The sequence below is a fragment of the Bos mutus genome, chromosome 12 (assembly GCF_027580195.1).
Source record: "Bos mutus isolate GX-2022 chromosome 12, NWIPB_WYAK_1.1, whole genome shotgun sequence".
NCBI lineage: Eukaryota > Metazoa > Chordata > Mammalia > Artiodactyla > Bovidae > Bos > Bos mutus.
The window spans coordinates 32,211,036-32,235,533 of record NC_091628.1 but is presented as its reverse complement, the minus strand read 5'-3'; the positions used below and the strand labels follow the sequence as shown (position 1 = coordinate 32,235,533).

The window sequence follows — 24,498 nt, the reverse complement described above, 5'->3', positions numbered from 1 at the left end:
CAAATTTGCTAGAGAGGTAAAGAAACGGGTCTATATAAGTTCCCAGTAGGAGAGCAAATTGGTAACAGGAATTAAAGACATTAAACATGGTGCCATACAAACATACAAAAGAATAAGCCTGCCTAGCATCAGAAGAAAGTTAGAGAGGGAACCTTTGGGAACACCCATGTTTAAATACGATGAACCAGCTGAGCAGATGGAGATAGAACAACCACACAAGAGCAGCAACAAAGAAAAAGCAGCCAACTGTGTCAATGCCATGAAGGGGCAAATAAGATAAGGGCCACAGCACTGGTTTGATCTGGAAATGAGAAGGTCATGGTGACCTTAGAGAGAACACTTTCAGTGAGGAGGGCAGACGCACAGACCAAACACATGCAGCTCTGTTAACAAAATACATGCATTCCACAAAATCTGCACAGAGCTTAGGGGAAAGAGGGCTGGGGCAGACCATGCAAAACCAGGGTGTCTGGGGATGGGGATGGTGCTAGTGGGTACAGGGCTTCTTTCTGGGGTGTTGGCACGTTCTAAAAATTAGACTGTGATGATGGTTACATAGTTCTGTGAATATATTAAAAACCACTGAATTGTACACTTCAAAAATAGCTGAAGTTTATGGTAGATGAAATATATCTCAATAAAACTAATTTTTAAACAAAAATTAGGGAGCGAATAGACCAGAGCAAAGCTGACACAGGTGGCCAGAGTCAGTGTCCCTCCCATCTGTAAACATTTGGACCTGAAAGAGAAAGGAAGACACCAGCACGTGTTGAGTGTCTAAGCTGTGCCTGCTGCTGTGTAGACGTTATGGACAGTATTTCACTGAATCCTCACAAGCGCTCTATTATCCCCATTTTACAAATGGGAAACCTGAACTAAGCCAAAACCACAGAGCTATCAAATTACAGAGTCAAAACCCAAACTCAGATCTGACTTCAAACATGCCTGCTCTTTATAGTGAATCATACCCAGTTCATTCTTATGGAGTCCCATCTCTGTGCCTTAAGAAAACATAAATTGCATTCCTTTCACAAACTTCTACCTAGAAACACAGTCACAGAATGTTAGAGTAAGAAAGGCCTTGGTAACACAAAACTCACAAGCAACAACAAAACCTCTGCTTTTCAAATGGTGCATTTAACAGTAACAACATAAACCGCAACTGGCACCAGGAGGCAGGTAACTGAGTACACTAGGAGGCTAGTGTGGACGCTATTGCACGTGATTAAAAACAGCAGGAAACAAGTGCACACTGACCCAAGTTACATGCCCTGAACAAGATGGGGGTAGGTGTGCACTCGGTGCGGGTGGAAGGGGAACCCTGAGACAGTGGGGGGCCCTCACCACGGGCGCTGGACGCAATGTGACCGGCCACAGGCCGGGCACTTGTCCCTCCCCAGGGAGGGCCCTCTACATGCAGGTGTGTCTTTAAAATTTTCCTAAATAACTCCCAAAGGCTCTTGCAGCAGCCAGAGCAAACTGAGGGACTTCTTTCCTACTGAAGGTTGTAATTTCACCCCCCTATTCTGGCTCTCCTTATGGAGGAAAATCGCATATGAACTAGCTTGATTTATGGCATAGTGGCACCATTCCCTGATATACGATGACTCACTTTAGGAGATGCAGAGTGTAGCAGAACACACTGTATTATTAGTAGCAGTGTTAGTGGCGGTGGGGCCGGCAGAAGGGGGCGGTGGGGGAGTGGCAGCGGCAGGAACAGTAGACGTAAGATACAATAGCTCATGATTAAGTGCCAGCACAATGCCGGGCCCTTAATGAAGCTCAATGAATATGAGCATCTTAGAACCAATAAAAATGATAAAAATAGTTACGGATTATAGCATGCAAAAATCAATTTAAATGGCATTAGTAAAATTGTTAGATTGGGGTATCCGAAAAGCCTCTCCTCCATAAAGCCATGCGAACACTGGGAAAAATTGTTCAGTACCAACTATTACTGAACTCTGGAAATAAGCCAGGGTTCAGTAGCAATCTGGAATGCATTTATTTAAGAAAAATGACAGTTTCAGCAGAAGGTACATGTGAGCTAAATTTTTGTGTACCAGTGAAATCAAGTCCATACTAATCTGAACTGGACTGTTGAAGTTAATATGTTAATTGTAATCCCTTAGGCAACCACTAAGAAAACAATTCAAAAAACAGGTATGAACAGAAATGACAAAGGAATTAAAATGGCATTCTTGGAAATATTATTTAACAAGAACAGGGGAAGAAGTAGATGAACCTTTAGAGAAACTGAAAAGAAATGATATATATAAACAAATAAAATAAAAAATATATAAATTCTATCTTGTTGGTAATTACATCAAATATAAATAAATTAAACACTCCAATCAAAAACCAGTAATTGGCAGGATGGATTAAAAAGAAACAGGATCCAACTATATACTGTCTACAAGAGACACATTTCAAAGATACAAATAGGTTTAAATCAGGAGAGAAAAATATATACAAGCAAACAACATCAAGAGTTGAATGGGTATACTAATTTCAGACAACGGAGACTTTAAGACAAAAATACTTTCTAGTGACAAAGAACATTCTACAATAATGAAAAGGGTTTGATTTTTCACAAAACTATAACAATTATAAACAAACACAATAGCAGACCCTCAAAGTATTTACATGAAGTTCAAAATGACAGAATTAGAGGAAAAAAATAATAGTTTTTAAAAAAAAGAAAAAAAAAAAGCCTAGGATGTCTCCATTCCACTTTCAATAATGAATAGAATAATTAGACATAAGGAAAAGAAGAGAGACTTTTAACAATATTATATATCAACTAGACCTAAGATAAATCTATAGAACACTCCACCCATCAACAGTAGAACACACCTTGTGTACAAATGGAATATTTTCCAAGACAGACTGTGTGCTAGGCCACTAAAAACAAAAAGCCTCAATAAAATTTAAAGTATTAAATCATACACATGTTCTCCAATGACAATTCAAATTGGATCAAAGACCCAAATGTAAGAGCTAGAAGCGTAAAAGTCTTAGAAGAAAACAGGCGCAAAGCTTCATTACCTGGGATTAGGCAGTGGTTTTTTTAGCTATGACACCAGAACTACAAGCAAAGAAAGAAAAGATAAAATGGACTTCATAAAAATTAAACTTGTTTGTCCTTCAAAGGGCACAGGAAAATGAAAAGGCAACTGACAGAATAAGAGAAAATACTTGCAAACCACATATTTAATAAGGGTCAGAATACACAGAGACTGTTTAAAACTTACAAAAAGACAATCACTTTTAAAATGGACTAGTGATGTTAAGCATTTATTCATGAGCTTATGGGCCATTTACATATCTTCTCTGGAGAAATATCTACCTAAATCCTTTGACCATTTAAAATTGTATTGAGTTTTTGTTCAGTTGTAAGAACTCTTTATATATTCTGGATACTAGACCCTTACTGGATACAATTTACAAATATATATCTGTTTTTTACATCATGTAGGACAAAAAAATGCTGGTGAGCATGTGCTAGACACAAACTTCTAAGTTACAAACTGAATTTAAAAGAGCAATCTTCTCTCAGCGCACCCTGACCCTTAAAGGCTCAAAACCATGTTAACTTAACTAGAGAAGCTCTCAGCACAGAAAGACTTCTTTGAAGTTTTTCTCTGTATTGTACGTTCTTTTAGAATACTGTTAAACTCAAGTTCTAAGAGGAAAAGAAAAAATGGTTCTGAATTTTGCCATAAACTAGGGCACAAATGATCAATTTAAAAAAAATTATCACTTCAATTACCATAAGCTTTAAATGTTAAATTGCTGAGGATAAGGCAGGATGGGGTTGAGAGGGGAAGAGGAATCCTCACAGTTGATGTTGCTTGGCAGAACTTCATAAGGCAATTACTAAAATGTTACATGCGTCATACAGTATATGTAATATTTCTTGAGGGCTTTAGTTCTCCCTTCAAAGATGAGCACTTTTCCATGTCTTCTAAAATTTTTCATTGCTTTCCTAATATATAATCAGTTAATAACTAGTAATTTTATTTAAAAATACAGTCATCTTTCACAAATGTTTTACTCTTAGCCCTAGGACAAAATGTCAGCTGTTCTCAAACTGAAGCAGATTTCTTAAGAGTAGAATTTTGTTCAAATAGGGAAGGTAATTTTGCACTCAAAACTACCAGATTTAACAAACTATTTCTGCTAATAAAATTATCATAATTCTGTGTCTCATGACATCACCCTTATTGCTAGTTTGTGCTGGTTTTACATGACTGCACATTTTTTGTTCTCTCCCCACAAAGGGAAGTTTATGCCTCAAATCTGGGGGGTCTTATGACTGACAGCATAAGGGATGCTATGTGACTTGAAGGCTAGACCATACAAGGCCATGCAGCTTCTCCAAATTTATTGGAACCCATGTGAGAACTTAACGTAGCTGGAGGCCACTGTGCTGGAGAGGCACCTGGAGGCTCTCCTGTGGACGAGTCCTGCCTGAGCCCATGCCTCCTGTGACCTCCATCAATGTGCCAGACACGTGAATGAAGCTTCTGTCCTGGATGTAAACACTCCAATGCCAATGGCTGCAGTCCTGGGCTTTCAGTTCTCAGCTGTGACCCAGAGTGGACAGAGCAGAGACAAGCCAGTCCTGCTATGCCCTGAGTCCCTGGGACTCACTGAATCGATGAGTGGAATATGTTTCCATGCGCTCATTGTTTTTATCTGGTTATATTTGCAGTGGTTGGTTTCTCACCAATACTGACATTTAACATTTGTGAGGTCAGTCAGGCAATAGGTAAGTGAAATCAGGGTCTTCCCTGGTGGCTCAACAGTAAACAATCTGCCTGCCAATGCAAGAGATACTGGTTTGATCCCTGGGTCGGGAAGATCTCTGGAGAAGGAAATGACAACCCACTCCAGTATTCTTGCTTGGGAAATCCCATAGACAGAGGAGCTTGGTGGACATGGGGTTGCAAGAGTCAGATATGACTTAGCAACCAAACAATAGATAACCAGAACACAGATTAACAACTTAACTGAACAAACGTTAGTTCTAATTTTGATAATCAGCAGTCACTCTTAGCTCTTTACATCAAGCAAGTCACCTCACCTTTTTAAATCATTCACCTTTTTCAGTGTTATCTTTCAAAACACAAGCCTAACACATTTTGGAAATGATTAAATTAGTAGCTCAAATATTAATAAGCACACTTGGAAAATGGAACTTTCAACTGGACATAACTGCTTAGCTTTTATCAACCTATAAGTGAAGGGACAGTTTGCAGTTCCCAAGTTTTTACATCATCAACATAACAGTTTGACAGAAAAAATTCATGATACTTCAACTACATATTAAATTCTTGTATGCATTTTAAGTAAACATTGCTACAATAATTGTGTAATTTTTATCTTACTGCTATCAAAATAATTAACTGAGACTCTGTTCAGTTCCTCTAATATCCCAAAACTGATGTTCATAAGAGCCAGAAAAGAAACATTTCTTAAAAAGAATACTTCTACTGAGAGAAAACGGAAAAGCCTAAAATCTTCAACCTCAGCCACAACCAGGCCTGAACCAGACAGCAGACTCAAAAGTCTGGGTCAGTTTCCAGGAAGCCTCTGTTACTGTGTTCAGATTCTATGCCTGCTGGTGATCAAAGGAAAACACCACATGCATTTTCAAAAGTGTACACATTTATCCCACTCTTAGTTCAGTGGAGCTTAAGTTTAAGCAATTCCTTTGTAAATCTTCTCATTCTTTCTCATAAATGTAAATTATTTCTAATCAGTATACTCATTGTATAACACTGATATTTAGGATCAGAATGAACACATATTCACATATATATCAAATGTTTACTACCACACAGCAGAGAATGGGATTCACTCTGCGTAAGGCCAGCATGGTATGGCAGAACAGTAAGCAGGAACAATGAAGTTTAAGTCTAACCATGTTTTTACCTATCTCCAACTCTCTGTGACTCAGTTTCCTGATTTGTAAAGTGAGGGGATGAGCTTAGATTCAACTCTATGATTTCAAGTGTGAGTACAGTGACAAGCTGTTCTATACCAGACTTATACTATATTATTTCTAAATCCAGTATCTTACATTAAGCCTTGTTATTCACAGTTACTGCAGATTTACACTGCACAAGTGGTTTAACTATGAAATGTAGACATCAGTACATTTATTTTGGTCATTTTATATGATTATATCTAAGAAAAGGTAAGTTTTAACCCTTCCCAAAGTGTATAAACAATGTTAAAGAACAAGTCTTTTATTAAAGTCAAATGATAAAAACTCACTAAACAATCAGCTGAACAGATTACTTCACCCTTTAAAAAGCCTTTGTTAGTAGAACAAAAACCCCTACTAAAATGTTTCCAACTTCTAGTTCTTGTTCAGTCTAGTTCCTGAACATAGAATTTTATAAGATTTTAAAGAATGAAATCATGGATACAGGCAGACCTCATTTTACCGCACGTCCTTTACTGTGCTTCAAAGATACTCCATGTTTTACAAATTGTGGCAGTCCTGTGTGTCATGAGATGATGGCTTTCTTTCCTAGCAGTAAAGGATTTTCAATCAAGGTGGGTACATTTTTACCTAATGCTGTTGAACCCTTCCTAGAGCACAGCACAGTGTAAACATAACTTCTTTCATAAGCACTCGGAAACCAGAAAGTTCCTGTGACCCGTGGTGTTATGCTCCCCGATGTTCGCTTTATAGTGGTGGTCCGGAACCCAACCCGCAACATCTCTGAGGTGTGCCCGTGCCCATTTCCATGTTGTAGCAATATTGTCATTTTTAACAGCTGCATAGTATCCCGATGCACTGATGGACCACTGTTAAGTAATTAGCTTGACCCCAATTTATTGAACTCTGCACAAGGTTGCAATGAACATCTTTATATACAACGTTCCCTCCTTCTGGATTATGTCCTTAGGATGAAATGCTAGGTAAGATGATACTGACAGTTCCAGTTTTGAAATAAACTGTGAAACTGCCTTGCATATCCTGCTACCCATGTGAATATAACAACTTCATATTATACCGCCAAAAACACTGATAGGGGGACTTCCCTGGTGGGGGCCTGGGTTTGATCCTTGGTCAGGGAACTAGATCCCGCATGCTGCAACTAAGACTTGCAATGGATACAACATGGCCACAACTAAGGTCCCACACAGCAGAATAAATAAGTAAATATTATTTAAAAAAAAATACTGATAGGTATAAAATGGTACTTTCTGTCTAGGTTTTATATTCATGTTTCTGATTTCTGTCTGCTTGCGCAGCCTTTCCACAAAGCCTAGAGCCACGCTCTCCCTTTCTCTTGCTCACCTGTTCTTAAGATGGCCTTCCAGGTCACAGCGCTGCATCACATCATGGCACACTGAAGAAAATGGACATGAAATCAACAATTTGTCCAGGAGTTTATGAACCAGAATGCTAGACTTCTTACACGACTTAAAGTGGAGTTTCTTCCGGTCCAGCGGACAGAAATCCTTCTCCTGTAGGAAGTTTCTGAGGCACTTGCAGCAGAAGGTATGTCCACAGGGAGTGTCCAGCGGCTGCAGCAGAGGCTGAAGGCAGATATGGCAGACCAGGTCGTCATCCACTTCATCCTGGTAATTGTACAGGTGGTTTTCCCGCGTCCAGTGCTGCTGGCCACATTCGAAACACAAAGGGTTGAAGGAGGAGGACGAGGTCTGTTCCACAGACCCCATCTCGTCACTTGTGGTTCCCATTGTGAATCAACTGCAGCAGTTTCTGTATCTTCATATGCTGGACTTCCACCAAAGGTTTGGTTTCCTTTACAAGTCAGTGATGCTGTCCTTTAAAACCCAGGCCTGGTTTTCTAAACTAGACAAAGCAAAATAACCAAAAAAGTAATTAATATCAATCAACATAGGTTAAAAGAATCAACATAATATTAGCAGTTAACATTTTAATAAAAATTTTACTAAAAACTTTTTAGTAAAAAATTAAAATTTAGGTCATGTAATAAATTAGCCATTAAAACATTAAAAAAAATGAAATTAACTAGTTTGCTTGTTGGCTAAGAAGAATGACTTACCATGCCAAGTTATTGGTAAGAAAAGAATTCAGGATTAAAAGCAGAGAAGTCATATTTATATATGGTGTAATACAGGAATCACATGTTCTACTAACTGAAATCACTCAAGACTTCACTGTTTAATGGTAGTTTTAATGCCAATTAATCTGTACAGTATGCTAACAGTGCAAATTGAGGTGTATTATATGTAACATGTTTGCATTTGCTATCCCAGTCATGGCGCCCTGCTTCTGATGGATTTTTACACATTTACGGTGCCATCCCAAAGATGGTGTCTTTGGAAGGATAAGTCAGTATCTGTGAAAAAATGACCTTTGCTCTACATTGTTTAGGAAAAAATGGATTTCAAAGATATGGCATATATGAATGACATCTTGGCAAACTCCAATATATGCCATTAGGAGAAAAAAACCTGCTATAATTCAATTACAGAGATAAGCCATGTTATAAATGTCAAGGCTTACTCAGCGCAGGGTGTGTGTGTGTGTGTGTGTGTGTGTGTGTGTGTACATGTTATGTGTCTCCTCTGAGACTGCAGCCCACGTGTGTGTGTGTGTGTACATGTTATGTGTCTCCTCTGAGACTGCAGCCCACTCCAGTGCAGGGCCAGCAGGGAAGGTTCCATACCTCTTGCTACTGCAGGACCAGGGGTTAAAAGTTCACCTCCAAAGGCAGCAGCTATGTTAACTCTGAATATTTACAGACCCTGGTAGGAGCCAAACACTGAACAGGGAGAGAGGTGATGTAGGGAGAGGATGGTTAAGAAAGCTCAGTGTGAAAACTAAAGGCACTAAAACTCCTATGAAAGTTGTGCACAGGACACTGTGCGAACACAGAGAAAGTGGAGAAGAACTGGTATCTAACTCAGTTTGGTTTTGTGGCTGCTGGGCGGTGGCAGGAATCAGTGGCCAGAGGAGAAAATGGACAAGGGCAGCTTGACTAAGTCACACGTGAACTGGCACAGCAATTTGGGCACGTGAGCAGGTGAAATGGTGAAGACAAGAAAGGAACTCAGGGTAGGGCGGTCCTGAAACCTGGGGTCCGGTACCAGATGAGAAAGAGCAGACAGCATGTTAATGCTGCTGGCATTTGTCTCTGTGATAATTCTCCCCTGATCATCCATATATATGTATATATTAATATATATATATATGCCCAGAAGATGATGCAAATCACCTAAGCTTTTGCATATGATAAGTTTGCAGAAGAAAGCCTGGCTTGCTGCCTGACTATGCTATTGTATTTCTTTGTGGAGTATTTATCAGAAAAACAATATTAACATTTTAAGAGATTTAACAAGAACTGCCATGAACTATGAGGTGGTGGAACAAGATTCAGTTGGCATAGCTGATTCAGATCAACTGTGTTTTCAAAAGCAATTTAATAAAATAATAATAGTAGCTTGTGACCTTAAACAACCAGGACAGCATTAAGATAGCAAACACTTCTCATATTCTGTAACTCATGGGCCTTACTCTGAGCACCATAACTTTTGTCAGTACGAGGTATGTGAGATTGTGGAGAAAAACAAAATTTATCTCCGGCAAACAGACTACTTCAGTGTAGGCATTTTAACACAGGATGTCCACAGACTCTTGTTTCCTACTCAAATAGCAAGAAAATCCATATATCCCTTGCTCTTCTTGGTTTGTGATAGCATTAACGCTCATTTTTTCTCAAGAAAATATACTGCAATTCTGACCTCCCACATAATGACTAAGGAAGCATTTCTCTTAAGGCACTTATATTTTAGTTATTTGCTAAATCTCTAAATAACTTTTAGTTCTTTATTTTTATTTTATCACAAAACCTTTTCATGAGGAAAAATAACACGCTCCCATTTAAAATTCCAAATAACAATTGCATCGTCACAGCCAGCCCAGAAATGTCTCCATGGTACCATGACACGAATGTTAATTGAAAATGTATCAGGGGTAAATCACTAACATGCTCATGTAAGTATGGATTAGAGAGTGTCAAGACCATAGACCCTAGAAAGTTAAGAGTACATATACCCTGGAGCCAGTCTGCAAGGTGTTCAAACCCTTGTTCAGTCACTTACCAGCCCTGTGGCCTGACTGGACTTCTCTGTGGCTGTTTCCTGCTCACAAGTAAAATGAGGTGAGTGACGGTGCCGATCTCAGAGGGGTGATACACAGAACAAACAGGCACGTAATACGTGCTGTTCAGATATGAGCTCTCACTACTATTATCAAAGATAAAGGAATAAACGTTCAGACAGATTTTATGATTGGCTCAAAGCCACACAACTTACAGTTACTTAGTAAGAGAGAAGGAAAATAAATCCAGTTCCTTCTTGTTTCAAAATAACCCAATAGTAATTGACTACCACCGGTGGCTCAGTGGTAAAGAATCTGCCTGCAATGCAGGAGGAGTGGGTTCAATCCCTGGGTGGGAAGATTCCCTGGAAGAGGAAATGGCTGTCCACTCCAGTCTTCTTGCCTGGAGAATCTCATGGACAGAGGAGCCTGGTGGGCTACAGTCCATAGCATTGCGAAGAGACGGACACAAGTTAGTGACTGAACAACATTAAGTAATTACATGAAAGAAGAAAGGTATCTCATGAAAGTCTTAGTGTATGAATTTTGTGAAGACCAGGGAGCCTGAGCCTGCTTTTCCAACCCCCAGCCCAACTCCTCTCCTTACAGCCCAGGACTTAATTCTACTTTGGGAGCAAGTCCATGATAATGGCTCTTAACAGCATTTCACACAGTCATCCCTCACTAACTGTGAGCTCCTCATGACCTGGGCCTCCCATAGCGGTGAACCTCCGTAAATGTGGAGTGACCAACTGAGTAACAAAATGTTTGCTCACTCCTGCTAGTTACGTGGCTATAAATACACTTATACATACAGAAGCATACGCCCATGTTTAATTTTGATTTCAGATATTCTATGAGCAGAATCTGAAATATTAAAATACAAGTTAAATACTAGTTTTAAATACTCTCCAAAACATAAAGACAAAATGTTGCAAAATGTGTATCTTCACAAGCTACATTATTTGTATCTAGTATTCCAGGAACACAGTATACAGATTAGTCAGTTCAGTTGCTCAGTCGTGTCCAACTCTTTGTGACCCCATGAACCACAGCACGCCAGGCCTCCCTGTCCATCACCAACTCCCAGAATTCACCCAAACTCATGTCTATCGAGTCGGTGATCCCATCCAGCCATCTCATCCTCTGTCATTCCCTTCTCCTCCTGCCCCCAATCCCTCCCAGCGTCAGAGTCTTTTCCAATGAGTCAACTCTTCGCATGAGGTGGCCAAAGTATTGGAGTCTCAGCTTCAGCATCAGTCCTTCCAATGAATACCCAGGACTGATCTCCTTTAGGATGGACCGGGTTAGATCTCCTTGCAGTCCAAAGGACTCTCAAAAGTCTTCTCCAACACCACACTTCAAAAACATCAATTCTTCAGTGCTCAGCTTTCTTTATAGTCCAACTCTCACTTCCATACATGACCACTGGAAAAACCATAGTCTTGACTAGACGGACCTTTGTTGGCAAAGTAATGTCTCTGCTTTTCAATATGCTATCTAGGTTGGTCATAACTTTCCTTCCAAGGAGTAAGCATCTTTTAATTTCATGGCTGCAATCACCATCTGCAGTGATTTTGGAGTCCCCAAAAATAAAGTCTGACACTGTTTCCACATCTATTTGCCATGAAGTGATGGGACCAGATGCCATGATCTTCGTTTTCTGAATGTTGAACTTTAAGCCAACTTTTTCACTCTCCTCTTTCACTTTCATCAAGAGGCTCTTTAGTTCTTCTCCATTTTCTGCCATAAGGGTGGTGTCATCTGCATATCTGAGGTTATTGATAATTTCTCCCAGCAATCTTGATTCCAGTTTGTGCTTCTTCCAGCCCAGTGTTTCTCATGATGTATTCTGCATATAAGTTAAATAAGCAGGGTGACAATATACAGCCTTGACATACTCCTTTTCCTATTTGGAACCAGTCTGTTGTTTCATGTCCAGTTCTAACTATTGCTTCCTGACCTGCATAAAGGTTCTCAAGAGGCAGGTCAGGTGGTCTGGTATTCCCGTCTCTTTCAGAATTTTCCACAGTTTATTGTGATCCACATAGTCAAAGGCTTTGGCATAGTCAATAAAGCAGAAATAGATGTTTTTCTGGAATTCTCTTGCTTTTTTGATGATCCAGCAGATGTTGGCAATTTGATCCATGAACAGTATCAAAAGGCAAAAAGATAGGACACTGAAAGATGAACTCCCCAGGTCAGTAGGTGCCCAATATGCTACTGGGGATCAGTGCAGAAATAACTCCAGAAAGAATGAAAGGATGGAGCCAGAGCAAAAACAACACACAGCTACAGATGTGACTGGTGATAGAAGCAAGGTCTGATGCTGTAAAGAGCAATACTGCATAGGAACCTGGAATGTTAGGTCAATGAATCAAGGCAAATTGGAAGTGGTGAAACAGGAGATGGCAAGAGTGAATATCGACATTCTAGGAATCAGCAAACTAATGGACTGGTATGGGTGAATTTAACTCAGATGACCATTATATCTACTACTGTGGGCAGGAATCCCTTAGAAGAAATGGAGTAGCCATCATAGTCAACAAAAGAGTCCGGAATGCAGTACTTGGATGCAATCTCAAAAACGACAGAATGATCTCTGTTCATTTCCAAGGCAAACTATTCAATATCACGGTAATCCAAGTCTATGCCCCAACCAGTAATGCTGAAGAAGCTGAAGTTGAACGGTTCTATGAAGACCTACAAGACCTTTCAGAACTAACACCCAAAAAAGATGTTCTTTTCATTACAGGGGACTGGAATGCAAAAGTAGGGAGTCAAGAAACACCTGGAGTAACAGGCAAATTTGGCCTTGGAGTACGGAATGAAGCAGGGCAAAAGCTAATAGTGTTTTGCCAAGAGAACGCACTGGTCATAGCAAACACTCTCTTCCAACAACACAAGAGAAGAATCTACACATGGACATCACCAGATGGACAACACTGAAATCAGACTGATTATATTCTCTGAAGTAAACAGATGGATGCTATTAAACTGGCTGGGAATATTACAACACATTTAAATAGCACTGGAGAGGGAGTTATAAGACTGTTTACCACCTAACTCCAGTCACTATTAATATGCTTGCTCTTCCTGGTTTATGAGACAAGACTATCCTGGTACATCTTAGAAACTCAGATGGAAGGTAGTTTTCAGTTAATCTGCACACTCTCAAACTATGTTATTCAGATAATTTCTCTTACTGTTACTTTTCATTTAGGCTCAAAGGGTCCTCATTGGCCCTAACCTGGAAGATCCAGCCCAGGATAAAAGATGATAAGGTAAGAGTTAGCACCAAAGTATGGCTGGGGTGGGTGGGGGTGGGGGGTGGGACAGGACACAACACGTCACCGGTTCCTCTGACATAGCTGAGAAAACCTCTCCTCTCTCTTTAAGTCTCAGCTCTGCCTCTACCTCCTGTCAGATCCCATCAGGCTCCTTCCTGCTCTCAGGACCACGGCCTGCCCTCCTGTTTCTGCTGCTCTGTACACACGCCTTCCTTTTAGCAGTTACTACCTTTGCATGCTTGTTTATCTGTCTTTGGGCTTCCCTGGTGACTCAGATGGTAAAGAATCTGCCTGCAATGCAGGAGACCAGAGTCAGGAAGATCCCTGGAGGAGGAAATGGCAACCCACTCCAGTATTCTTGCCTGGAAAAATCCCATGGACAGAGGAGCCTGGCGGGCTGTTACAGTCCATGGGGTCGCAAATGGTTGGACACGACTGAGCGATTAACACTTTCACACTTTTAGCTGTCTTCTCACCTCTTGGAGGGTAAAGACAGTATCTGCTTTCTCTCTTGTATTCCCACATGTCAGCACATACTATGCAATAAAAAAACTGAGACGGAGCCTGAAGTACAGTCCTGAGATGTATTATATAACTATGTAAATATATGAGAAAATCTTGTATTAACCTGTGGTCCTGCAAGTGGTCAACATACTGGACCCTACACTATGACCATAAACACACTAGGAATAAGGTATTACTTCCTTTAATCTTCAAAAGTCTGATGAAAATTTGCCTCTTTTTTTTTTGGCTTGATGATATCAATACCACAAAATTTTCTTGTATTGTCTATGTTACATATCAGCTCACACAGCTACCTTTGTATAAAGCCGCAGTTGTCAACCTTTCACACCTAAGGATCCCTTTATCCACCCTGGACAAGTCTGGCTATTTCCAAAAAAACTCCAAAACTACCATGCAATCCAGCAACTGTACTCCTGGGCATTTATCTCAAAGAAATGAAAACTTACGTTCGCACAAATACGGGTTCAGCCTTATCTGTAATAGACCCAATTCAGAAACAACCCAGGTGTTCTTCAACAGGTGACACGCCACATGACACGGCTCAGCAGTAAAGAAGAATGAACTACTGACGTGCACACCAGTCTGGATGGACCTTAGAGAGTTATGCGGGGTGAGGAAGCTGATCTGAGAAGGCTGCATACTCTATTATTCCATGTATATAACATTCTTGAAATGACAATGCAACTAAGTTAATTAAAATGTTTATGTTTATTCATTTGTTAATAAAACAATAAAGCTCACTTTTACACATTAACATTTTTATGAAAAATAACTTTTTTTCAAAATTGAAGAACACAGTGAGGGGAGGCCCTGTTTATGAAGCATGTGTTTTGCAGATCTGGAGTCTTGTCTATTTCTTTCAATCTGCTGTGAGCTCACCTGTCAAGTTTCCTCTGGAAACTCTACTGGACCCTTGTGAGAGACAGAGTGAAAAGGGAAGGATACATCTTAGCGTTCCTGGGAAAACAGTTTTGGCCTTGTAGACCCGCTGAACACAGGGTGTCCTGGGTCACACGTGGACATGTGGCACAGAGTACTGAAGGGTTCTGACACCCTCTTCCATAAGAAGAGGTCCCAGTCAGCAACCAACACAACTTTTTAAAAAGACAAAAACCGAAAAAGGCAAGATGTGGAGGTGAGCGCATGCTGGAGAAGTCTGCCTGTCCTAGAATGGAACTCTCTCCCTAGAGCCTTCTACCCTAAAGATGTGTGTCTGGATATTTCTCTGTACATACGGAGTACTTAGCATATTCTATGAGACCCTAACAGAAAGTCTATTCTTCAATTAATTAAAATTTATTTCCTACTGCAAGACATGAGGAAAAACCCAAATACCAGTTTCCAACAACTCCACATCTATAATTTATAATTCTCTCATTGTCGACATAAAAGTGTGATTCAGCACACTCAGTGATATGCCTCCTTTTTCCTTTTTATGAAGTAGAAATGCCTGAAAAACCATTTTAAAATTCTTAAGATGCTACTTGTAGTTAGATGTACCCTATTTAGTAAGCTAGAAAATTAATAAGCTAAGAAAAAAATGCTGGAGGCTATGAAACTTAGGCTCTGAATTCCATGCCAGCTGGGTAATTAGGTCACTACACAATTCATTTTCATTCACCACATGTTTATCCAGAGTCTACTAGATGCTGGAATTACAGAGAGATTCTGGTATCTTGGCTTCTTGTCTGTGTACTACCAGCTATGTTTAAAGAGTAACTGACCATACACATACACACACACATGGAGTTTAAATCTTGCTCATCATTCTCATGATTTTATATCTTTTTATACACAATAAAATACTTACTGATATGTTGTATTTATCTTCTGGTCCTGACAACTGTTATTGTTCTTTGATAACTTTAATAGTCTCCTAAGTATTTTATAAAAAGGAGGTTAAATTGTGGCTGCCAAGGACTTTGCAAATTTCAAACATCCTTCTGCCTTTAGTTCTTCTAATTTTGAACCATTAAGCTATGAAAACTTTTCTAATGCAAAAACCAAACCGATTACCTACACAATTCCTGTAGGCTCAGAGAGTTGTACTTCTAAAAATTATACTAAATGATGTTAGAGTAATTTTAAAACAGAATTGATATAAAACTATTTCAAAAAGGAAACACACCATATGGAACACTAAACATTTCCAAACAGGTAAGACACACTCCCACAACACGTGATGGCTTCGCAGCAGAGCTCAGCACAGCACCAGCTGACAGAGATGGTTGCCTAACATCTTACAGACGTCACAAATTCAGGAGAGTTGCACACTACAGAAATGACACGGTGGGGGTATGAGGGGAAGCAGTTTGCATAGGTTTAGCTTTATTGCATGTGATGTTTACCAGTTGGATACAGTTTTATACTTATTTATTATGACATTCAAAATCACTGAGGATGGTGACTACAGTCACCAACTTAAAAGACGCTTGCTCCTAGGATACGACAAACCTAGACAGTACATTAAAGAATAGAGACATCACTTTGCTGATAAAGGTCCATAAAGTCAAAGCTATGGTTTTTCCAGTAATCATGTCTGGATATTAGAGTTAGACCATAAAGAAGGCTGAGCATTGAAGAATTGATGCTTTAAAACTGTGGTGTTGGAGAAGATTCTTTAGAGTCCCTTCAACTGCAAGGAGATCAAACCAGTCAATCCTAAAGAAAATCAACCCTGAATATTCATTGAAAGGACTGATGCTGAAGCTTGAGCTTCAATACTTTGGCCACCTGATGCGAAAAGCTGACTCACTGGAAAAGACTCTGATGCTGGGAAAGACTGAGAGCAGGAAGAGAAGGGGGCAACAGAGGATAAAATGGTTAGACAGCATCACTGACTCAATGGACATGAATCTGAGCAAAGTCCAGGAGGTAGTGAAGGACAGGAAGCCTGGTGTGCTGCAGTCCATGGGGTTGCTAAGAGTCAGACATAACTGAGCGACTGAACAACAACAATATGACATTCAAAGGCAAATGTTCTAATTGTAATAAATTAAATGATTGATTTTCTTCTTAAGGGTAAAAACTTTCAAACATTTATCTTCTTGCACTAAGTTTAGAAAACATTTGTTTTCAAATGATTGATAAAATTCTTATTTTCCAGGTCTTTTCAGTCCCTAATTTCTTTAAGTGTGGACCAGAACTCCTCCATCAACTCTGTGATCCAAGGAAGCCAAGGGCATCAGAAAGAGCACTGCTGGAGGTTTGAAATCTGGCTCCACCCGCCAGTCACTAGCAACGTGACACCATAACATGGCATAGCAATTAGAAGTTTATAAACCTCAACTTCCTCATGTTAGAAATAGTATCTTGCTTATGGCACAGGATTACTGTGAGGCTAAAAATGTTACACTGCCAGAAAACCCTCCCATAGACCACAAGGCATTGTAACACAAACTTCGGAGTAGATTAAGGCCTGTAAGGGACAACGCAGATAAGAGCAGACAGCTGGCTACTGGGTGGCCCGGGCTCCTTCCACTAGACTGGTCACAGGAGGAAAGCATCTGATGCTCGGCTCTGAGACCAGCAACCAGGCTGTCCCGCTCAGCCCTCCTCCTCTCTAGGCTTCCCCTCTCTCTCCCTACAGACCAGCGGGCCACACCAGACAGACTCTAAGTTACCTACAGGTCCCTCATTCCATGATTCTAGAAATGTGCTTGAGCACACATTTGTTCCCAAAGGACAAACATTTTTCTTTACTGTTACCCAGCGCTGTAATTCGGAGAAGGCAATGGCACCCCACTCCAGTACTCTTGCCTGGAAAATCCAATGGACAGAGGAGCCTGGTAGGCTCCATGGGGTCGCTAAGAGTCGGGCACGACTGAGCGACTTCCCTTTCATTTTTCACTTTCATGCATTGGAGAAGGAAATAGCAACCCACTCCAGTGTTCTTGCCTGGAGAATCCCAGGGACAGAGGAGCCTAGTGGGCTGCTGTCTACGAGGTCGCACAGAGTCGGACATGACTGAAGCGACAGCAGCAGCAGCAGCAGCGCTGTAATTACTGTAAAGATGATATAAATCCAAAGCTTATCAGGAGGTTTTTTTGAGTTTCTTTTTTGTTTTTTTATTTTCTTTGATTTTTATAGTACCAGACACTTATCTCCTGACCTGAAAGTTTCTCTTTTTGCAGACAAGTCTATGTACAAGAGAGGAGGGCTAGATATAGAACTGGACATCTCCCTGTGTTTATTATGGTGCTACAACGTCTGATGCTATAGTGCTGTAAGACAAAAATAACTTCTTCCTGGCTCCCAGAAAAATGCCATTTAGGAGACGCAGGTACATCTATCTGAAGGACCAATACAGTTAGCTTGTCTTTTTTCTTTTTTTTAAAGACAAGTTTAGGTAATTGTCAGTAGTATAAACACATGGTTTTAGATGGCAGATTTGCCTCCAGTTAATCTTGTATTTTCCCATTAAAGAAACATCCGAAGCTACAGAAAAAGGACAAACTCTTCAGCATTACTTTCTTCAATAAATGCAAAGAAATCAGCAGGACACTTACTCCTCTGTGATCAAGCCCACACAATAAAATAAACGAAGTAGAACTAAATCACAGACAGAATAGGTTTTATGGTGGTAATATTACTAATAATTAAGATTCCCAGGCTTCATTATCTTAACTGTGAGCAAGATATAAGAAATTTAAATGCTCCAGCTTTCTAAGCTCATTTAAGGACATTGATAATGAAAAGAATAGATGCTATTTAAGATACTCAGTTTGTCCCAGTTATCCAGTTATAATTCAATACATACAAGAATGATCAGCTCAAGACCAGACTCAAAGGACCATCACTGAGTGGCCAGATCTGGTACTTTCTCAAGACCAGGTGACATGCCACGGTGTCAGGCGCAGGGACCACAGCCTTGCTGGCCTTGGTGTGTATCCAGAATGACTCTCGTGTGTTCCCAGAGGTCGTTCTAAATGATTAAAATGAGTTCTTTGAGTTAAACACAGTTCTAATACTGAGAAAAATCAAAAGGGATATCTTCATGTGATGAGACTCGTGGTCCAGACTCAGCTGTGTCACAGATAAAACCACCCTCCAAAGTACAACTGCCTACGTCACATGACGGGAAATGTCTGGACCATAAAGCCAGCAACTGTTAAGGGGCTGTGCTGTGTTAGGATGATCAACAATGCACCCTAAATTACATTAGTTTCCCAAGTTTCAGAAACAGAGTCAAACAAAATCCCAGGTTTTACATGTTTTGTAGTTATTATCTGCCTTTCTGACATTTCCACTAGGAAACTTTAACAAACAAAATATTCAAAAGCAAACTAATTACTCATCTCCATCTCCCTAACCTTCAATCCCAACCTCCCTTTCAATCTCCCATCCTCCCTCCTTTCCATCCCTCCATCCGTCTGTCTGTCTGTCCAGGAGTTACTAAGAATCTTCTATGAGCCAGGCACTGTTCTAGGGCCAGGCATTCAGCCCTGAACAAAAACAAAAATCCCTTCCCTTGTGAAGTTTACATTCTGGGTGGGGGCTGGGGAGAAGATAGATAACACACACACAAAATAAATAAAATACTGGGAGAAGGAGGGCTTTTTAAACAGTGAAAAATTCACTATGAAGGTGACACCTGAGTTAACACCACAAGGATGTAACTAGAAATCCACTAAGCCACATAGTTAATATCTGGTATAGAACATTTATTATAGACATAAACATTCTATACCAGATATTAACTACATGGCTTGTTAATAGTAAGGATAAAGGCCCCGAGCTGAGAAGGTGCCTGGTATGTCCAAGGAATAGTCAGGAGGCCCATGTGGATGAGAGACACAAGCAGAGAGAAGGAAACGCAGCAGACCCTAACAGAGGGTCACTTTTACATGTTATGTAGTTTTACACACATAAAAATCTGGATCGCTCTGGCTGCTACGCTGAGAATAATCTGAAAGGACCAGAGGCAGAAGCAAGCAGGAACCTACTAAAATACTCTAAGCAAGAGATGACAGTGGACTGAACCAGGGTGCACACAGTAGAGAGTGGGAAGTGACCCAATTCTGGATCTACTTTGAAGGCAGATTGCTATGATTTGCTGATGAATAAAATGTGCGTGTGGGCTGCCGGCGGCAGAAGTCAAGGATGATGCCAAGGCTTTTGGTCTGAACTGGAAAGACAGAATTAATACATATGACATAAGAAAGTCTGTAAGAGAGTAGGTTTAATGGGTATGGCCAAATTCACACAGGTTCTATTGGAAATGCCTGTTAGACCTCTAACTAGACACACAGAGTAGGCAGTTCAGTATACAAGTCCAGTTCAAGCGAGAGGACTGGGCTGGTGATATAAATTTAGGTGATATAAATTTAGGAAGCATCAGTGTGTAGATGGTACAGAAAGCCATTCAACTGGGAGAGATCACCAAAGAGGAGTGGATTAGTGTAAGTAGAAGAGAAGGGGTCTGAGGACTGGGCCATGGGGCATGTTCGGTATGGTGAGGCCTGGGAGAGAAGGAGGAACCAAACCGAGCAGGAGTGGTCAGTGCAGAAGATCGGGAGAGCGGGGTGCCAACCAAATGTACAAAGTATTTCAAGGAGGATGGAAAGATTAGCTGTGTAAGATGTGAGAGGCAAGTAAAATAAGATTAGGCCTGAGAATTAATCAAGCGTGGGATTTAGCAACACAGCATTCACCAGTGACCTCGACAGGAGTTTTGTGGACCAGGCATTTCCCAGAAATGCTTCCTGGGAAAGAGTTCAAGAGACCACCTGGAAAAGAGGGATGAGAGCACCGACAATCGTTTTGAGAAACTGTGCAATATAGAAAGGGAAATTCTGTATCCTGGGAGGAACTGAGACTCTAGCGGGGATCCCCTCAACAGTTAACAAAGATGTACAAGTTCATTATTTGCATCTACACGTCCCTAGTTACTTCCTTCTTGGGTCAGACTTCTCCTTCACTTGGGCTCAATATTCCATTCTTTTTGGCAACCTTTGTCACTTATTTCATCTTTCTTCAACCTCTTCTAATGTTTTCCCTTCCACATAAAAGAAGTTTACATTTCACTAACTTGAACAATGAAAACAAAATACTCCCCTACAGTTACTACCCTTTTCCCCACCTTCATTTCACCTCCAATATTTCTGAAATACACGACCATGCTTGCAGTCTCCATTTCCTGATCCGAAGGGCCTCTACCCTCTCCAATTGCTGAGGCTGATTCCACTCGTGGTCGTCGTGACTGGCTGCCAACTCCAATGGTCACCTCCCAGTTCTGAATTGTACTTGCTCTCTCTGCACCATCACTGATTTCCCTCTCCTTGAAATTCTTTGCTCCGCTGTCTACATTATGCCACTCTGCTCTGGTTTTCTTACTACATATCACTCTTTTATGACAGCTGTCCGATTTTTTTTTTTTAAGGCAAACTCTAAAAAATGTAAATTGTTGGGCCAAGAGAAAAAGTCTTCTGATTCACTTCATTAAACTGCTCTCCAACATGGTGAACAAAATTTTGATTCCTACTAGCCGTCTATGGGGTCGCACAGGGTCGGACACGACTAAAGCGACTTAGCAGCAGCAGCAGTACTAGTATGATAACTTCTCCCAAACTCTTTTCAGTTTTCAGTTCAGTCGCTCAGTAATGTCCAACTCTTTGTGACCCCATGAACCACAACACATCAGGTCTCCCTGTCCATCACCAACTCCCAACTCCCGGAGTTCACCCAAACTCATGTCCATTGAGTCAGTGATGCCATCCAACCACCTCATCCTCTGTCATCCCCTTCTCCTCCCGCCCTCAATCTTTCCCAGCATCAGGGTCTTTTCCAATGAGTCAGCTCTTCCCATTAAGTGGCCAAAGTACTGGAGGTTCACCTTCAACGTCAGTCCTTCCAATGAACACCCAGGACTGATCTCCTTCAGGATGGACTGCTTGGATCTCCTTGCAGCCTAAGGGACTCTCAAGAGTCTTCTAATCCTGATTAATTTTATTTTTTAAACGTTTATAAATCTGACAGTTGAAATACAAAATAACACCTCATTTTTTCTTTAATTAGCATCTCTTTGAGTCTAGTTAAATTTATGATTACTATACTTATTTCTCTACGGAGTGCCTCTATATCCTTGGCCTCATTTTTTTCCTATTGAATAGTGGTGTTTTTCTCAATTGATATGAACAATATATTAAGATAACAATCCTTTATCACATTATTATAACTACTTTTCCTCCTATTTGCTTTTAGTTGTCTACAGGCATTAAAAAGTTGTCAACTTTAATGTAACTGAATGCATTCATTTTCCTCTTTAAAAATTCCTCCACTACTCTTAACCCCTCCTCTATAACAAGATGAGGGCTTCCCTGGGGCTCAGTGGTAAGGAATCTGCCTGCCAGTGCAAGAGATGCAGGAGACACAGGTTTGATCCCAGGGTCAGGAAGATCCCTGGAGGAGGAAATGGCTACCCACTCCAGTATTCTTGCCCGGGAAATCCCATGGACAGAGGAGCCTGGTGGGCTACAGTCTGTGGGGTCACAGAGTTGTACACAACTGAGTGAGTGAGCACACTCACATATAACAAGATGAGATGAAGATTTGCCTCTATATTCTTCATTTGCATAGTTTATTTTAAAACATAACACTCAATTCAACTGGAATGCAGTATGAAAACATTTTTCTCTCCCAGTAGATAACTGTCCTAATTCTTGTATATCTAACTCACGCTTATGTTCAGAAGCCATATCATTACTTCTCCCTAACCAATCCTATTACTGTGGTTGCTAACAACCCTTCTAGACTTCTAGCATCCTGTAACCGGGGCCAGGGAATCCAGGGTCTCTCACCCACTGCCTTATCCCCTCCCTCTCCCCACCCCTCACTGGTCACCAGGTTCCTATCGATTCCACCTCCAGAATATGTTACCCCTGCCTCCTCTCCCCCGATCCCCACCACTGCTCTGTTATCCACTGCACTGGCTCCCTGAGCCATCACTCAAGGTTTTGCAAGCTTCTTCCTCTCCCATCATCCTTTACGACACTGGCATCCAAGCACCAGTGATATTACTGTCCCTGCTGAGTACTCTTTTGGAGCCCCAACTGCTTCTACAAAATGAAAGCCGAAGTCTCAACTTGGTGCCTACACCCTTGGGATCTGGCTCCTGTAGTTTCCTCTCCTGACACAATTCCACACGTTCTGTGCAGGGCTGAACCAAATGACCCCTGCCCTCAGCATGCTGTTCTCTGCCTGGAATGTCCTTGCCTACCTTGCTGGTCTGCAGAACCCCATGCATTTAAGGACCAGCTCAAGAGACCCTTGGCTACGAAGCTCTTCCTGATCCACCAGAACATAATTACGTACGCTGTCCCTTACGTCAGTGTGTCATTACTACAGTCACTGTGTTCTTCCTCACTGCTGGCGTGAGCAAGCACTTGCTTGCATGGGTCTTCTCTACAGACCAAGTGTCCCTTTAAAGACAGCAATCAGACATGTATATACTGCTGTATTTAAAACACATTACCAACAAGGACCTACTATACAGCACAGGGAGCTCTGCCCAGTATTCAAATGGGAAAAGTATTAGAAAAAGAATAGATACACGTATAGATATAACTGAATCACTATGCTGTACACCCCAAACTAACACAACATTGTTAAACAACTACACTCCAATATAACATAAAAATTAAAACAACAACAACAACAAGAGTCAAGCCTCATCTTCATAACCCTCAATCTCTATATCTCTATTTGGAGCACTCCTGACAAAGTATATGGTTAATCTCAAGAAACGCAGAGGGGATGAATGAACAAATTTCCTCAAATGTCGCCTGCCCCACCAAATCCCGATCCTTTTCTAGCATTTTTATTCCCACTGTGTCTGTCCTAATTCAGGTTCCTATGACTTCTTGACTATTTCCTGCCTGCCTGCCCTTTCACTTCTCCATCACTAAGGTGATCTCTACACAACTATGATTCTATCATTCCCCTCCAGAAAAAAATCTGATTCTAGGAGAGAGATCAGGGCTTCCCTCATAGCTCAGTTGGTAAAGAATCCGCGTGCAAAGCAGGAGACCCCGGTTCAATTTCTGGATGGGGAAGATCCGCTGGAGAAGGGACAGGCTACCCACTCCAGTATTCTTAGGTGTCCCTGATGGCTCAGCTGGTCAAGAATCTGCCTGTAATGTGGGAGACCTGGATTTGATCCCTGGGTTGGGAAGATCCTCTGGAGAAGGGAACAGCTACCCATTCCAGTATTCTGGCCCGGAGAATTCCATGGACTATACAGTTCATGGGGTCGCAGAGTCGGACACAACTGAGCGACTTTCACTTTCAGGAGAGCAATCAGGCATCTTAACAGGATCTGTCTGTCTCTGTTACCCCACATGAATGCTCTAGCTGGATGCTGCTGCAAACCATTCCCTGATCACATGCCTCACCCCATCATGCTCCCAGCAACCAGGGAGGTGGGAACTCCTCTCTGACAGGATGGGTTCTTCCTGATATGGTTCCTTCCTGTCTCCCTCAATCCCCTCCTCTCCACACCCCACACCACACTCCCCTCACCAATTTCTCAAGGCCTCCGTTGTCTTATATGCATACTTCCTTATCTTC

At 41.1% G+C, this 24,498-nt stretch overlaps 1 protein-coding gene across 1 annotated transcript in view; it reads right to left on the bottom strand.

Moving 5' to 3' along the window:
- LNX2 (ligand of numb-protein X 2) overlaps window positions 1-24,498 on the bottom strand; it is an 89,525-nt gene that overhangs the window by 34,868 nt on the left and 30,159 nt on the right. The window contains exon 2 of the mRNA XM_070380487.1: window positions 7,322-7,843. Coding sequence (XP_070236588.1) covers window positions 7,322-7,728 — 407 coding nt within the window. The 5' untranslated portion in view covers window positions 7,729-7,843. The remainder of the gene's footprint in view (window positions 1-7,321; window positions 7,844-24,498) is intronic.